Source organism: Odocoileus virginianus, chromosome 12 (assembly GCF_023699985.2).
Source record: "Odocoileus virginianus isolate 20LAN1187 ecotype Illinois chromosome 12, Ovbor_1.2, whole genome shotgun sequence".
Lineage (NCBI taxonomy): Eukaryota > Metazoa > Chordata > Mammalia > Artiodactyla > Cervidae > Odocoileus > Odocoileus virginianus.
The window spans coordinates 61,436,614-61,453,946 of NC_069685.1; the positions used below are offsets into that span (position 1 = coordinate 61,436,614).

At 52.3% G+C, this 17,333-nt stretch overlaps 1 protein-coding gene across 1 annotated transcript in view; it reads left to right on the forward strand.

Moving 5' to 3' along the window:
• Positions 1 to 17,333, forward strand: part of MYO18B (myosin XVIIIB) — a 210,624-nt gene that overhangs the window by 41,571 nt on the left and 151,720 nt on the right. The window contains exons 12-16 of the mRNA XM_070474664.1: positions 3,719 to 3,892; positions 9,542 to 9,632; positions 11,505 to 11,697; positions 14,841 to 14,921; positions 16,962 to 17,109. Of these exons, the coding sequence (XP_070330765.1) occupies positions 3,719 to 3,892; positions 9,542 to 9,632; positions 11,505 to 11,697; positions 14,841 to 14,921; positions 16,962 to 17,109 (687 nt within the window). The remainder of the gene's footprint in view (positions 1 to 3,718; positions 3,893 to 9,541; positions 9,633 to 11,504; positions 11,698 to 14,840; positions 14,922 to 16,961; positions 17,110 to 17,333) is intronic.

Below are 17,333 nucleotides of genomic sequence, written 5' to 3' on the forward strand. Positions count from 1 at the left end.
TGTTCCGTGGCACGTCCAGCCACAGCCTATGCTTGGGCAAATGCCAGTGCGCGCGAAGGCCCCCGGCAGAGGAAGCACAGGAAGCCCGGGGCAGACGGAGGCGCAGCAGCAGCCCTGCTCTGGTCCGCCCACGTGCTGCCTTCTGAAATGTGTCCCTGTTGCCTTTCGACTTGACCTACAGCCCACTCATGTGCTCAAGCCGGGTCTGAAATGTGAGATATTGGGGGTACCAGAGCTGCCCCTAACCCTGTGCCACGACCGGAGGGTCTAGGGACCTAGACTCAAGGGCTGGCTCAGCCATTTACGGCTCTGACTCAGGGCAAGGCGGTTCCCCTTTCTGGGTCTTGCTGGCCTCTGCTATAAATCAGGCCTAACGGCCTTCAGCCTGCACACCTCCCAAGGCAGCTGGGAGATGAGCCAGGGCCATTCAGCCGTCCCCCCGCTCCGTGTAGACACATCCAGGTGTGCATCCCCCCGGGTCACGGCGAGATGCACGGACCGTTTTTTCACTGAGCATGACTACAGAACTGGTACCTGCAGGTAGTTCTTTCCTACAGAGCAGGGTGGGCGGTCCCGTCAGACAACGTTGTGTTTATGTAAATCCGGCCACGCACAGGCAGGTGTGAGGCCAGCACGGACCCTGAAGGCAAGCCACCCACTCCCTCTGATGTTCCACTGGAGGGGAGGCTTGCTGCGTCGGACTCGGGGAAATATGCTGCAGTACTGTATGCTACGGGCAATTTAAGGGATTCTCAAGGGGGATTTTAAGCCTCTGACTCTGATTTTTTGCTCCGTTCTGGTTTCAGAACAATATCCCTGTGTGAGAGAAGGCTCCTCTGCATGGGCCCAGGGTTAGCACACTGAGAGCTGAAGTCAGGAGGCTTGGAGTTCAGATCTCAGGTCTGCCCCTCACCAGCCACGAGACCTCAGAAGGTCACTCTCTCTGTGGCTCAGCGTCCTCATAAGCAGACCCTGGCTGCTCTGGCGCCCGTGTTCCCATCCAGTCCGCCTTCTCCCCGCCACAGGTGCCGGCCCAGGGTTCTCAGCCCCCTCTGAGAAGTCCTGGCCTCCACCTGGCTCTGGACAAAGACGGAGGGACCCATGGGGTTGGGTTTGGTGCCTGGCCTGCCTTCAGGTGGCTGGAAGCAGAAATGCGTTTTCCCAGCAAAGCTCACATGTGCCTCCTGGGTTTCACCAGCAGGAGCCTAGAAATAAGCCCCTTAAGTCTGACGGGACTTAGAGTCCTGCCCTATGCACTTCAGCTCCTCTTTTCAGACACAGCCGTCGCTGAGCCCCTTCGTGAACTCCTGTAGCTCTGCGAGGCTACAGGTCACAGTGGGCAGGGTCCGGAGGCCGATTCAGAGGGTGGCCGTGGAGGCGATGGGGCAGGAGAGGGGCAGGGCGTCGGCCGCCTGGACAGTCGTGTTCAGGAAGAGGGCGTCTCATTCAGGGCTAGTAGCCTGTAACTCCTCTCTGTAATGCTTGCTAATCTCCCATTATTTTTAGCAATGAGAAAGCAGACCTCAGGCTCCCAGGTAGCTGTATCTAATTAGAATCTAATGGTATTTCTGTACACACATTGTATTTATTTCTGCCTTCTGTTTGTGACAAGTGATGGCGGTGTTGGTTCAAGAACTAGCCCCCCGTACACTGGGTTGGGGGGGGGGCAGGGAGAGACTGAAGAGTCAACCCTTCCAGATGGGAGGGTGGCAGGTGTGACGCACAAGGGAGCTGACACACAAGGCTTGTCTCGGGTGCTGCACGGTGGGTGGGTCTCCACCCCTGCTCACCCAAGTCTTAAGAGTTTATAGAGAGCCCGGAACTGGGCTGGGTCACAGAGCCCTTCTGGACGGTCTCAGAAGCACCCTGCCATCTCAAGGCTGCGTCCTTGTACCAGTCCCTGCTGTGGGAGCGGGGAGGACTTGGGTGGACATTCCAAGGGCAGGAGAAAGGGTGAGGCCCCTCCATTTGCCCAGGGCCAGCTCACAGGCCACCCGGTTGTCACACCCTCTCAGTGACCTCCTACAAAAAATGGGTTTTCATTTAAGATAGTGCTATATAACATTTCCTTTCACTAGGTACTTATGGAAAGTGAAAAGATCAGTGATTCCGCATCAAAGAAAGTCTTACCTAGGGTTGTAATATTCTCAAGGTGATATTGAAAGAAACTTTCCTGGTGGCTCAGATGGTAAAGAATCTGCCTGTGATGCAGGAAACATGGGTTTGATCCGTGGGTTGGGAAGATCCCCTGGAGAATGGAATGGCTACCCGCTCCAGTATTTTTGCCTGGAAAATCCCATGGACAGAGGAGCCTGGTGGGCTCCAGTCCATGTTGATTTTGGGGAAATAGTTCTTCCACGTAGCCTGATTTCTGGTGACTTTTCTGAATCAGTTTTCTCATCTGTAAGATAGGAATGATACTGCTTTTGGGAGTATAATAAGTAGTTAAATTTTGTATGTACTGATTTTTTTGTGTGTCACACCTGGAACTCTTAAGACAGATGTTCTGACTCCAGAAGCCATGAGCTGAACAAAGATGATATGTTGAACTAAATGGGGTCAGTGAGTGGCAACTGTTACCACTGTCATTACTGTCATCGCCGTCATCACACTGTCCCCTCCACCATCCTCACCACATAATCACCATCATTGTTCTTACCTTCTTGATCATTTTTTAAAGTGGCAGAACTTTTTTACTAGCCGTGTAACCTCTCTGGATCTCAGTTTTATTATATGTAAAATGGGAATTATTTCTAAAATGGAGATAATAAAGTGATGTTCCTGAGAGAATCAGCACTGAGTAACTGGCGTGTAGGAGGACCTTGATAAGCAGTGGCCTGCGCTCCTTCTTCTTGGGCTTCCTTGGTGGTAAAGAATCTGCCTGCGATGCATGGGGCCTTGGTTCGATCCCTGGGTGGGGGAGATCCCCTGGAGAAGGAAATGGCAACCCTCTCCAGGTGGATATTGTCAAAGCCCCAAATAAAGTCTTTTTCCAAACTTCTAAATTTTTCTTAAACCAGGCAGATTCTTTAAGATGTCTGTTTGAAGAATGATACCCTTATGATCTCTTTCTGATGGATTGAGAAGTCTCTGTTGGCAGCTGTGATTCTTATTTCAAAGAAACACAGATATAGGAAGATAGGAGATGGGAGAAAATTATTTTAAGAGTGGAACTGTGGTTTGCCTTAATAAATTATTAATTTTTAAAATCTGGATTACAAAATTAGTACAGAACCACTGCAGAAAGTTTGAAATATACACACTCCTCCTACCCTGTGATTGTTCATGTTTGAATATATCTCCATTTCCTTATTTGTATAGCAGCTTAGAGTGATTTACACAGTTGATGCCTTACTACGGTATGATTTTTTCTAGTCCTTTTCATTTAATGTTACCATATAAGTATTGTCCGTGTTGTATAGGCTTTGTTGCTGATGTTAAGTGGCATTATAATAGCCCATAGAGAGGATGATATTTTTAATTGCTTTGGAAAAGTGAACAATGCAGATGGCAGGGCAGTCGGACAAACATGTCTCTTGGGAAGGCGGGCTCCTGCCCAAGGCCATCAGCTGGGCCCAGGCCTCAGTTGTTCAGGCTCCTGCTGAGGGTGGGTGGCCCAGAGGCTGGGAGGTGGCGAGATTCTCTGAGGTTTTCTTGGACGCCTACCCATCACCCGCCCAGGACCTCACCGCCCTCCTCTGCTCTGCCCCCCGCGCAGTGGGCCGGAAGCAGTTCATGCGCTTTGAGTGGGCCAGCCACGCAGCAGAGGCCTTGGGCTGCGAGTATGAGGACCTGAACACGGCCACCTTCAAGCACCACTTGCGGCAGATCATCGAGCAGGTGACGTCTGGGCCGAGCCGCCGGAGCCTGGAGGATGAGGCAGCCAGCTCAGGTATCATACCGCGGCCTCCCTGGGCGGACTGGGTCCCTGCGGAGCCACCCTCTGGGGACACACCAGCATCCTTTCACTATTCGTCAAGGATTTATTGAGGGTCTACTGTATGTAGACCTTCTAGGTGCAAACGAAGCTGCTTCTCTGGAAATGGTCTTGGCCCCTTCCTGCACAGTGCTCTGTCCTAGGGTCAGAGGCTGCTGAAACCTGGGAGGGGAGCCCTGTGCTGCCAAGAGGGGGGCATTAAGGATGGTGCCAAGGGGCCATGGCATTTCCACTGGATGTGGTCTTCGCTGAGCCCCTACTCTGTAGCTGGAAGACTCACCTGCCAGAACAGAAATAAGGCCAGGATGGTTGGTCTGGAGGGGAGGACAGTAGCTGAGGACAGTAAATAAGGTTAGAGAGCTCACAAAATAGTCTATAAATGGGGTTTTCTTTTCAGGCTGAGGGAAGCCATGGAGGAGACAAGCAGGAGAATGGCATGATTAGTTTATTCTGCGGGAAGCTCAGCCTGGACGGAGAGCAAGGAGTGGGTGGGAACTGATACAGGTCACCCTGGTGAGGTAATGGAAGCTGGACAAAGAACAGGGTGGACCAGATGGGTGGAGATGGACCAGTTCGAGGTCTAGTTTACAGTCAGAGCTGTTGGCATGAACCCTGGAAGAAGCACGGGGCCAGGACACCTTCTAGGACTCGAGTCCAAGCAGCTGGAGGAATGGGGGTGCTTTGAACTGACGTGGAGTGGGGCAGGCAGGAGCACAGTTACACTGCACCTGCTCAAGCAGGTCTGCTGAGTCCCAGGTCTGCAGCCTCGGCGGCCAGATGCTTTGGCTGCAGAAGGTGAGGGCAGAGGACCCCTCAGAGCCCCGGGGATCTCTGAGAACTCTCCAAGAGGAGCTCTCTGGAGACTGCAGAGTCTGGGCTTAGCAGGTAGCACTGTTTTGAACTGTGGTTTTAGCACCATCTGTTAGAGGCCCCTTGGATCTACAGGGCTGCTCCACCTGCCAGGGACTTCAGCTTGAAGGCTGATGTCATAGACTTCACTGCCATCCAGTTCTGCGCTCTGGTGTAAGCTGGGCTCTGCCTAATAGTTACACCTCCTCTCTGACACGGCTGCGCATGTACAGGCACACACTTGTACCATGTACAGCCGTGTGCACACACCTGCGCTGTCACACACACAGCACACACGTATGTACACACACACACACAGAGAAGCACAGTTACGTGTATGCACTGCTTTGTGAAGCTGAGTCAGCCTCAAAGGCTGAGGTCTCAAGGGTAGATGTTAAGCAGGCAGGGGACCAGCAGGCTTGAGAGAGATGCTGGGAGGCTGTGGGTTGCCTAGCAACGACCCAGGTTGCAGGTGGAGTTAAAGCAGGGACGGGAAATGCTTTGGGGCTGCAGCGGGCAGCCTGGAATGTACAAGCAAAACTATTTCTCCAGGCCCTGGGGCCTGCAGATTTGCAAACTGTGTTTCTAATTCCATGGCTGGAACCAAAACCTAAGGGCCAGTATTTGAGATGCGAGCCCCACTCCTTACCCCGTTCTGCTCAGTGCCCCTTAATCAAGGCTGGCTGTGCTAATGGGGCCCGTGTGTGTTTATACAAAATTGAGGCCACCATTCTAATAGTTTTCTAAGTTTTTTTATTCCTCCTAACACTATATGCAGGCACTTTTCCATCTCATTCAGTATTATTCTAGACTTGACTTGAAGTATTCTATTATATGGTTGGACTACAATTTATTTATCCCATTTGCTATTTGTTGAGTATTCAAGTTGTCTTGAAAAAGTGATTTTTTGCCAATTTAATGAACAATTGGGAGAATGTATATACCTAGAAATCTTTGTTTCTCTGCATATTTCATTACAATAAAATCCTAAGGGTAAAGTTATTAAGTCCAAGAGCATGAACATGTTATGGCTTCTGCTGTGAAACTGCCAAATTTCCCCCTAGAAAGAGGGAACAACAGATATTTGCTGAGTAACTGTTGTGTGTCAGAAATTGGAATTCGGAGCCAACAAACTCAGAATCAGTCCCCATCCTTGGGGTGCTCCCAGTGGGGGGCGGGGTGGGAGACACAGACTAACAAAATAACGAGAAAGTAAAGATGAGCTGTGGCCAGTGCCATAAAACCGGGGTCCGTGTGTCCTCCGGTGGCTCATTCACTCAGCAGAACGTCCTCCGGGTTCATCCGTCTTGGTGCAGATGGCAGGATGTCCTTCTTTATTTACTTTTGAACAATATACTACTTACATCAGAAATCTGAAGTAGTCCAACTTATAGAGACACAGAGTAGAATGGTGGTTGCTGGGATAGGGGTAGAGGGAGGGGGGAAATGAGACATTTTATCACAGAGTACATAGTTTCATTTAGTCAAGATGAAAAAACCCTAGAGGACAGGCAAATAAAGTGGTCAGTAGATGAATATCTCCACTGTGCAAGGGAGTGCCTGTAGTTTACAGTAATGTATTCTGTATGTAAAAATCTGTTAATCTTATGTTGAAAGTTCCTCTCTCTTCCTCTCTCACAGACACACACACATACCCACACACACACACACACACACACACACACACACACAGAGGAAAGAAACTTTCAGATGTGATGGTTATGTTTATGTTGTTTCTATGGTGATGATGTCATGAATTTATGCTTCAAACTTATCAGGATGTATGATTAAAAATGTACAGATTTTTTGGTATGTCAATCGTATCTCAGTTCGAAAAGTAAATTTTTCAAAAAAGCAAGGGGATGTCCCTGGTGGTCCAGTGGGTAAAGACTCTACTTTCAGTACCAGGGTCATGGGTTCGATCCTTGGTCTAGGAACTAAGATCCCACATGCTGCATGTAACAGTCAAAAATAATAATAACAACAATGATAATAATAAGGGAGTCTGCAAACACCATTTACTTTCCAAGTAGCCCCGTGAGATTTAACCTAACTCAGTGCCATTTGACCCTTAGTGTCTTTAGCAGTAAAAAGGGCATCAGTTCAGTTCAGTTCAGTTCAGCCACTCAGTTGTGTCCGACTCTTTGCGACCCCATAAATTGCAGCACGCCAGGCCTCCCTGTCCATCACCAACTCCCGGAGTTTACTCAAACTCATGTCCATCAAGTCAGTGATGCCATCCAGCCATCTCATCCTGTTATCCCCTTCTCCTCCTGCCCCTAATCCCTCCCAGCATCAGGGTCTTTTCCAATGAGTCAGCTCTTCACATGAGGTGGCCAAAGTATTGGAGTTTCAGCTTCAGCATCAGTCCTTCCAATAAACACCCAGGACTGATCTCCTTCAGGATGGACTGGTTGGATCTCCTTGCAGTCCAAGGGACTCTCAAGAGTCTTCTCCAGCACCACAGTTCAAAAGCATCAATTCTTTGGTGCTCAGCTTTCTTCACAGTCCAACTCTCACATCCATACATGACCACTGGAAAAACCATAGCCTTGACCAAGACGGACCTTTGTTGCCAAAGTAATGTCTCTGCTTTTTAATATGCTATCTTGGTTGGTCATAACTTTCCTTCCAAGGAGTAAGTGTCTTTTAATCTCATGGCTGCAATCACCATCTACCTCCATAAAATATAAATAAAGAATTTATTTTTAAAAAGGCAAGATAGTCCTGAGAGTTGGCCGGATGTGTTCGTGGCAGTGGTTACGGCAGGCTTCCCTGAGGAGGTGAGCCTGAGGGATGGGTTGGGTTGAGCCTGAGGGATGACCAGGAGATCACAGCAGAGGAGAGGTAGGGTTGGGTCACACAGGACCCCGGAGGACCAGATCACAGCGGAGGAGAGGTAGGGTCAGGTCACACAGGACCCTGGAGGACCAGATCACAGCGGAGGAGGGGTAGGGTCAGGTCGCACAGGACCCCGGAGGACCAGATCACAGCGGAGGAGGGGTAGGGTCAGGTCGCACAGGACCCTGGAGGACCAGATCACAGCGGAGGAGAGGTAGGGTTGGGTCACACAGGACCCTGGAGGACCAGATCACAGCGGAGGAGAGGTAGGGCCGGGTCACACAGGACCCCGGAGGACCAGATCACAGCGGAGGAGAGGTAGGGCCGGGTCACACAGGACCCCGGAGGATCAGATCACAGCGGAGGAGAGGTAGGGCCGGGTCACACAGGACCCCGGAGGATCAGATCACAGCGGAGGAGAGGTAGGGTTGGGTCACACAGGACCCTGGAGGACCAGATCACAGCAGAGGAGGGGTAGGGTTGGGTCACACAGGACCCTGGAGGACCAGATCACAGCGGAGGAGAGGTAGGGCCGGGTCACACAGGACCCCGGAGGACCAGATCACAGCGGAGGAGGGGTAGGGTCAGGTCACACAGGACCCCGGAGGACCAGATCACAGCGGAGGAGGGGTAGGGTTGGGTCACACAGGACCCTGGAGGACCAGATCACAGCGGAGGAGAGGTAGGGCCGGGTCACACAGGACCCCGGAGGACCAGATCACAGCGGAGGAGGGGTAGGGTTGGGTCACACAGGACCCTGGAGGACCAGATCACAGCGGAGGAGGGGTAGGGTCGGGTCACACAGGACCCTGGAGGACCAGATCACAGCGGAGGAGAGGTAGGGCCGGGTCACACAGGACCCCGGAGGACCAGATCACAGCGGAGGAGGGGTAGGGCCGGGTCACACAGGACCCTGGAGGACCAGATCACAGCGGAGGAGAGGTAGGGCTGGGTCACACAGGACCCCGGAGGACCAGATCACAGCGGAGGAGGGGTAGGGTCGGGTCACACAGGACCCTGGAGGACCAGATCACAGCGGAGGAGAGGTAGGGTTGGGTCACACAGGACCCCGGAGGACCAGATCACAGCGGAGGAGAGGTAGGGTCAGGTCACACAGGACCCCGGAGGACCAGATCACAGCAGAGGAGAGGTAGGGTCGGGTCACACAGGACCCCGGAGGACCAGATCACAGCGGAGGAGAGGTAGGGTCAGGTCACACAGGACCCTGGAGGACCAGATCACAGCGGAGGAGGGGTAGGGTCAGGTCGCACAGGACCCTGGAGGACCAGATCACAGCGGAGGAGGGGTAGGGTCGGGTCACACAGGACCCCGGAGGACCAGATCACAGCGGAGGAGAGGTAGGGTCGGGTCACACAGGACCCCGGAGGACCAGATCACAGCGGAGGAGAGGTAGGGTCAGGTCACACAGGACCCCGGAGGACCAGATCACAGCAGAGGAGGGGTAGGGTCAGGTCGCACAGGACCCTGGAGGACCAGATCACAGCGGAAGAGAGGTAGGGTCAGGTCACACAGGACCCCGGAGGACCAGATCACAGCGGAGGAGGGGTAGGGTCGGGTCACACAGGACCCTGGAAGACCAGATCACAGCGGAGGAGGGGTAGGGCCAGGTCACACAGGACCCTGGAGGACCAGATCACAGCGGAGGAGGGGTAGGGTCAGGTCACACAGGACCCTGGAGGACCAGATCTCAGCGGAGGAGAGGTGGGGTCGGGTCACACAGGACCCTGGAGGACCTGACACGACCCTTGAACTTGATCCTAAAGACATGAGTAATTTCAGCAGCAGGGTAATGTGTTGTGTGGTGGAAGGTTCTCTGGGGCCAGCAGTGACATCCCTGACTCCAGGCAAGGTCCTGACCACGGGATGCCCACCCTCCTCTCTTCTGCACTGCAGGGCTCAAGATGACCGGCGTAGAGTGTGTGGAGGGCATGGCCTCCGGCCTGTACCAAGAGGTCTTTGCCGCCGTGGTCTCTCTCATCAACAGGTAACGGCAGCCTTCGCCCTGGTAGAGAGGTGGTCTCTTTGCAGCACGTGAATGAGCCCAAGCCTCGGGAGTTTAGCAGAGTGGGGTTCTGGTGTGCTGGAGAGTGGGTTTTTGAGCTGGATGGTGCTGGCTTTAATTCTACCTTGGCCACCCATGGGCTGTGTGACTTTGGCAAATCAGTTCACCTCTCTGACTTCCCCTTGTGCATCTGTGAAATATTCAATAGGTCTGCTCCCAAGGGTCACTGCAAAGATTGAAAGAAGTCAATAAAGGACTCCCCTGGTGGTCCAGTGACTAAGGCTCCATGCTTCTGTTGCAGAGGGCATGAGTTCAGTCCTTGGTTGGAGAACTAAGATCCTGCATGCCATGTGAAACAGCTAAGAAATAAATAAATAAAAATAAATTTAATAGGAAATCAATAAAAAATAAAAGATAAATTAAAAAATGTCTGTGAACAACTCCTCCTAAATTGTGGTCATAAATCACTGCAGATATCGGCAGGTACTGCTACTGGGAGCGTGTGTTCTCTGTCATGGGGAGCGCCGCTCTGAACCCTGGGAAATCTCAGCAGTTCCAGTGGGGCCGATCCAGAGCTTGCACAAGGGCTTCCCCCCCTCCTCCGTGTAAGCAGGAGGCGTAATTAGGCTTTGACATCCTGTTCAAAGGGTGAGGCTGGTGCGTAGCAACAGCGCAGCTGCGGCTCTCTGTGGACGTAGAGTCGGCTCCCTCTCTTCCTGCTGGAGTAATTACCCTCTGAGATCACAGACACATTATCTAGAAACCAGGGGATCATGCGTGCTCAGGGGAAGAAGTATTTATCCGTGAATTGCAGGAAGCGGATGGCTGCTTCCTGGTTGGCTCTGGGGTTCTGGGAGCCCAAATCTGGGAAATGGGTGTATTGGTGATGATAGCACTCGCCCGTCCTGCCATTTACGAGCACCCAGCAGGCATCTGGCTTTTTGAACATTAACTCACTTAATCTTCACGCGTGTCTGTGTGGTGTGTATAAGGCCCCATTTTACAGATGGAAAACCTTGGCAAAGAACAGCGAAGCGCTTGAGTTCAAACTTAGGACTCTCCAAAGCGTATAACTGCTCATGCTGATGGGAATGACAGCAGAAACCACTGAGCGCTTACCACGTTCAGAGCCATGGATGTCTTATCACACCCAGCCCTCCCACCAGCCTTCTGATTTCGTCTCCGTTGTTAGCCCTTCCTCAGCGAACATTCAGAGAGGTTGGGCAACTCTGCCAAGACGCACAGCCCCTCTGTGGCTGAGTGAGGGTTGGAACCCACATGTGACTCTATGGAGTCTCTTAACTCTTTGTTTTTGATGCTAATAGTCCCTTGTCCATCCACCCTCATAGATTTGTTAAGAGGATCCAGGGAGGTGAAGCTTGAGAGAACTTTGTACACCGAGGCAGATACTGAACAAAGTTGTTTTTCTGATGCCACGTGTCACTAAGAAAGAAAAGGAGGCTCTAGTCCTAACATTATAGCAAATTTGTGGTGCAGCCTTAAGCAAGTATTTTCTCCAGTCTCGGTCTGGTGGAGAGAGCATGTGTCCTGATGGCCTGCAGTGTCCAAGGGAGGCGCATTCCATACTTCAGCTCCTTTTTTTTCCTTTGCAGCCCCTGGGTCTTCCTATTCATCCCTCCCACCATTTAACATTGGGGGAAACCCATGCTCAGAGAGGTTAAGTAACTTTCCCAAAGTCACACAACCCATAAGTAGTGGCTTCTGCTGGGTCCGCAGATCTGCCCAGCATGCTGCCCTGGTTTCTCCATCTTTGTGATGGGGGAGTGGGGGGCCTGGACCAGAAGGGCTCTAAGATCCCATGTGCTCTTGGGGCCCCTCTCCTTTCCCCCCCAGATCCTTCTCCTCCCACCACCTCTCCATGGCCTCCATCATGGTGGTGGACTCTCCAGGCTTTCAGAACCCTCGGCACCAGGGCAAAGACCGGGCCGCCACCTTCGAGGAGCTATGCCACAATTACGTTCACGAGCGCCTGCAGCTGCTTTTCTACCAGCGGACCTTCGTCTCGGCGCTGGAGCGATTCCGGGAGGTATGTCTGGGCTGGGTTGCAGCTTCTGGTGCTCACCCTGGATTTAGCTTCATGCAGTCTGGTCCAGCACTGATTAAAACCCAAGCTCCAGGCCTGGCTGCCGGGGCCTCTGCTCCCCGCCCCGTCTCCCTCTGTCTCCCATGGCCTCTTACAGTTCTCTTACAGTTCAGAACTTGGGGCTCCTCCAGCCTCGCGCCCACAACTGTCCCTTGTTTGGGCTGATCAGTTCCTCCTCACCCACATGCCCAAGCTGAACCGTTCTCTAGCAGTTAGGTTGCACCTTCTCCATGGAAGGCCCTTCATGCCCAGCTGTGGGTGAAAATCGTGAGTCTGCACAGTCTCTGGATCATAACATGGGAGCATCCAGCAGAAGTGAATATGCAGCACCCCTCCAAGGAGGCTCTGCATGTGAATCAGGAAGCCTGTTCAGGCTCGTTCCTGCATGCCTGCCTTTACTTATGTTAAAAAAAAAAACGTTAAATTGAACTCTAACATTTACACAGACGAGTGCCTGAATCCAGAGTGTACAGCTTGGTGAATTTGTCCAGCTGAGCACACTCACGCAGCCACCACCCAGGGGAGAGGAGAGTATCCCAGCACCCCAGCTGCCCCTGGCATCTACTCCCTCCCCGCTCCCCAGTGTTACCACACCTCCTAAAGACACTGCTGTGAACATTTGATGAAGTGGTCTAGAAAATGCCTAATCTGTATTAGGCATTCCACATGTGGTAGCATCCATCATATTTTTCCCCATAATATTTCACTTTATTTCTTATGATCAAAGTAAAACATGTTCTTTATTTAAAAACTGGCAAGTGCCAATAAGTGTCCAGAAGCAGAAAATACCATCTCCTTTACCCCAACACCCAGAGGCAACCACTATTACCTCTATCAGTATCTTACACCAGCCATTTTCCCATACATGGTCTTCTCTATAGATTTCGCGTCCATCTGTATACCATTCTGTTGTTTGCTTTTTCCTCATAGCATTATGTTGTTCACATTGCCTCCCACCATTCACAGCTCTTAGAAAGGATGCATGTCTCCGGTTATGTCTGATTCTATCTCAGCTCTCCTTTGGACCCCTGGGTGATTTTCACATTTGTTCAATAGCCAAGTCGTGTCTGACTCTTTGCAGACATGACTGCCCATTGACTGCAGCACGCCAAGGTTCCTGTCACTTACCATCTCCTGGAGTTTGCCTGGGAGATTTCCACATCTATGCTGTTCTAAACAACACTGTGATGAACATCTTTGAATATAGCATGGTCTGGACATTTCTGATTACTTTTGTATGCCAGCTGTTTTTATCCAGAGTTTGTTTGCTTTCTCTGGCACTCAGCCCAGCACTTATTGGGTGCTCAGTAAATATTAGAAGAGTCTGCGCTGAGTCATCAGTTCCTGATAACCTCACCAGGGTTGCTGACAACCCTGCAGGATGGACAATATTAGGATGCTCTATGGATCCTGTATCCTTTCTTCTTGTACGAAGGCTAAACGGATAAAAACAAAGAACCTGATTAAACATGGGCAGAGGGCTTCTCTGTTGGCTCAATGGTAAAGAATCCAGCTGCCAATGCAGGAGGCATGGGTTCAGCCCCTGGTCTGGGAAGATCCCCCATGTCTCGGAGCAGCTAAGCCCGTGCACCCCGTCTACTGGGCCTGTGCTCTAGGGCCGGGAAGGTGCCACTGTTGAAACCCGCGCACCCTAGAGCCCATGCTCTGCAACAGAAGCCACTGCAGTGAGAAGCCCACACAACTCGAGAGTAGCCCCTGCTCGCCACCTCTGAGAAAAGTCCGTGCAGCACAACCAAAGATAAATAAATCAAGAAAGTTTTTAAACAGGCAAAGGAATTGAATAGCTATTTCTCCAAAAAAGAAAAGCAAATGGCCAATAAACACATGAAAAGATGCTCAGCATCACCAGTTTAGGGAAATGCAAATCAAAACCACATTGAGATACCATTTCACACCCACTAGATTGAAAAATAACAAAAAGTAAGAACTGCTGGGGGAGGATGTAGAGGAGCTGGAACCCATGTGGACTGCTGGGAATAAAAAATGGTGCAGCTGCTGTGGAAAACAGTATGGTGTTTTCTCAGAAAATTAAAAATAGAACCACAATTTGATCCAGAAATTCTACTTCTGAGTATCTACCCTAAAGGATTCCAAGCAAGGTCTTGAAGAGAGATTTGTATACTCATGTTCATGACAGCATTACTCGTAACAGCCAAAAGGTGGAAGCAACCCAAGTGTCCATCAGTGAATGAATGGGTAAACAAATGTGATGTTTTCATAAAAGGGGCTGTCCTTCAACTATAAAGAGGAAGGACATTCTGACACATGTTGTGACTGGATGAACCTTGAGAACACTATGCTCAGTGCAGGAAATCAGTCCCAGAAGGACAATCCTGTACGATTCTGCTCATGTGAGATGCTAAGACTGGCCACATTCGCAGACAGAAACGGGGAGAGGGAAACAGGGAGCCTGTGTTCACTGGGTGCCGAGTTTCAGTTTTGCAGGATGAAAAGTTTTGGAGCTGGATGGTGGTGAAGGTTACACAAAATGTGGATGTGCTTTATGCCGATGAAATGTGCGCTTAAAAAATGATTTAAATGCAGACTTCCCTGGGAGTCCGGAGGCTCAGGCGCCACAGTCCCAATGCGACGGCCCAGGTTTCGTCCCTGGTCAGGGACTAGGGGCTTCTCTGGTGGCTCAGACAGTAAAGAATCCGCCTGCAGTGCAGAGGACCTGGGTTCCATCCGTGGTTCGGGAAGATCCCCTGGAGGATGCCATGGTAACCCACCTCAGTATTCTTGCCTGGAGGATCCCCATGCACAGAGGAGCCTGGCGGGCTACAGTCCATGTGGTCACAAAGAGTCAGACATGACTGAGCACAGCACGGGGCGAGGACAGGGAAACCAGACCCCTCATGCCACAACTAAGACACTGCACCACCAAATAGATAAATAGTTTAAATGTTAAATTTTATGCCATGGGCATTTTACCACGATTAAAAATAGCAATAAAAAGAGGTCAAGGTGTGATGATTAAAACTCTCACTTCTCTTAAACCTCCTCCAGAAGTTTTTTCCCCTTCAGCTCGCAGAAGGAACTAACACTGAACTTGTGTGACTTTCCAGGAAGATGTTCCTGTGCAGTTTGACCTCCCGGAGTCATCCCCGGGGACCACGGTGGCTGTGGTGGATCAGACTCCCTTGCAGGTAACACAGGGCCCTGTGAACCAAGGCTCTCAGATGCCTCTCGGGCTTTTTATTGAAATACTGGCAGATTGGAGTCTTTGAGCTACTAGATCACAGCTCTGTTCACACCTCAAATGACCCAGGGATTGTTGAAAACACTGACCCTGGGGACCGCCTCCCAGATTCTGTGTTGACTGGTCTGAGGGTGTGGCCTGGGCAACCAGCATCTCAGTCCCATCAGGTTGAGAGTCTGAGTCTGCATCTTAGAATGCACTCATGCCTGGAGCCTGTGGACGGGGCCTGGGGCTCCAGGGCTGGTACCCGGTGGCCTCCACGTGCTGTCACCTGGGACGATCAGGTGTTCAGGCGAAGATGCTGAGCCCAGCAGAGACTGGGACAGCAGGGGCCCCTGGGGATGGAGAACGGGGGTGATGCTGGATCCAGGCCCCTGAGCTCCCTGGAGGCAGACAAATTTTAGTTTGGGAGACCCCTAAGTCTTTGCCTCCCTCTCCCCCCGCCCCAGAACCCACTGTGCTGATCCCTGATCTACCGCTCTGCTCAGCCCTCTCTCAGAGCGGTCCGTGACCATCACACTGGAATTTGCTCTCCCTCATTGCCCCCACGCCCCCAACTCCCTCCAACCTGCTGTAAAAGGAAGGGCTCAGGCCGTGGAACTTGCCAGGCTCAGATCTGATCTTGGTGACCTTGGGCGCGTCACTTCTCTCTGAACCTCGGCTTTCTCATCACCCGAATGGGAACGACAGTACCACTGGGTTGTCCTGAACACACGTGAGGTCTGGGACAAACAGACCCACAGGGTGGGTGACACCCAGCAGGTGTCCTGCTGGTCACGTTTCTCCTGCTCTTGGACACCTTTTCCTGGTTCCCTGGTTTCTCGACTCGCAGCAGGCTGCACCTTGTCCTGTAAAGCCCTCTCGACCGTGAGCCCTGCCGGCCCTTCACGGCTGCTTCTGCTGCCCCCGGCGCCTCTCGGGCTGGGTCCCCATCCCTGTCCTGCTTCCTCCCTCCCTGGGAGGGGCGGGCCTGAGGGACCACCCAGACAGTGTGAGGAGGAAAAGATCCTGGTGTCCCCAGGCCTCTTGGGCAGAGGCTGGAACAGCTGGGAGGGGCTGGATGTAGATTTCAGCTCCAGCAAGTGAGGCCAAGGTGGAGACTCAGGATCCCGGGGGCAGGTCCACCTCTGCCCTGGGCCTCTCCATGTGACCCTGGACGTGTCCCTTCCCCTCGCTGGACCCCTCTCAGTGGGGTGTGGACTGATATTCCTGTGTTAGAGTGAGCAACTGTCCTGGTTTACCAGGGATGTTGCTGACCTTGGCACTGAAATCCTCATATCCTGGGAAGCCTGGGACCATTGGCCATCATACATATCGCCTTTCCTTTTTAACCACCATGTTCAGGTGCGTTAGCACTGGGGGCCCTCGGATAAGCCCCGCAGATCCCCAGGCCTCTCCCCGTTTCCCACGTGCAGAGATGCAGGGTTGCCTGGAGGGTCTCTGATGCTGGCGCTGGATTTAAAATTTCACGTCAGTGTGGTTGAGGCAAGTTCACTTTCTCTTAGATGTTCTTGGTGCCTTTTTCCTCTCAAGATTTTAATACAAATACTTCTAAGAGGAAGTGATGGGGATGGGATTGATCCTTCCATGTTAGGCTGTGCATGAAGAGGTCAGCTGCCCGTGTGGAGCCAGAGGTGTGTGGTGTACAGAGAGCTCGCTCTGGTTAAATCCTCACCTTGGAGGACAGTGTTCTCAGTCTCCATCTTGTGGAAGGAAAGACGAGGCTCTGAGAGTGGCAGTAAGTTGCCCAGGGTCATCCAGGAGATGAAGACAGAGGGAGGATCCAGACCTTTGTAACCAAAAGATTGGTAGTTCTGTGGCTTCTTCACTGAGAGTCTGGGGGTGAGCGGGAGCGTGGGTCCAGACCAGCACGTGTGAGTGTGATGCCGGGCCACAGACCCCCGATTCCCTAGGTGGGACGAGAAGCCCAGGCCTGGCCTCTGTCAGGGGGTCGGGGCTCAGCAGTGTATCCTGGATCTCCCACCAGGTGCGCCTGCCAGCCGGAGGAGGTGCCGAGGATGCCAGGGGCCTTTTCTGGATCCTGGATGAGGAGGTCCGGGTGGAGGGCTCCCAGGACAGCGTGGTGCTCGAGCGCCTCTGTGCCGCCTCTGAGAAGAAAGGAGCTGGAGCTGGAGGTGAGGGAGGGAGCCAGGGGGGTGGGGGCTGCCGAGGCCAGCTTGGGAGTTGAAGGCCTGCGCTGGGGAGGCTCTGCACCTGCCTGGGGGTGCCTTCATTCACTCGTGTGCTCATTCATTCACGTATCCATCACGTGTTCTGAGCAGGCTCTAATCTACACGGAGGCGCGCGGCCTGATGGGACCCCTGTCCGTGCTGGGGGTGAGGCAGCGGTGGGAGACGAC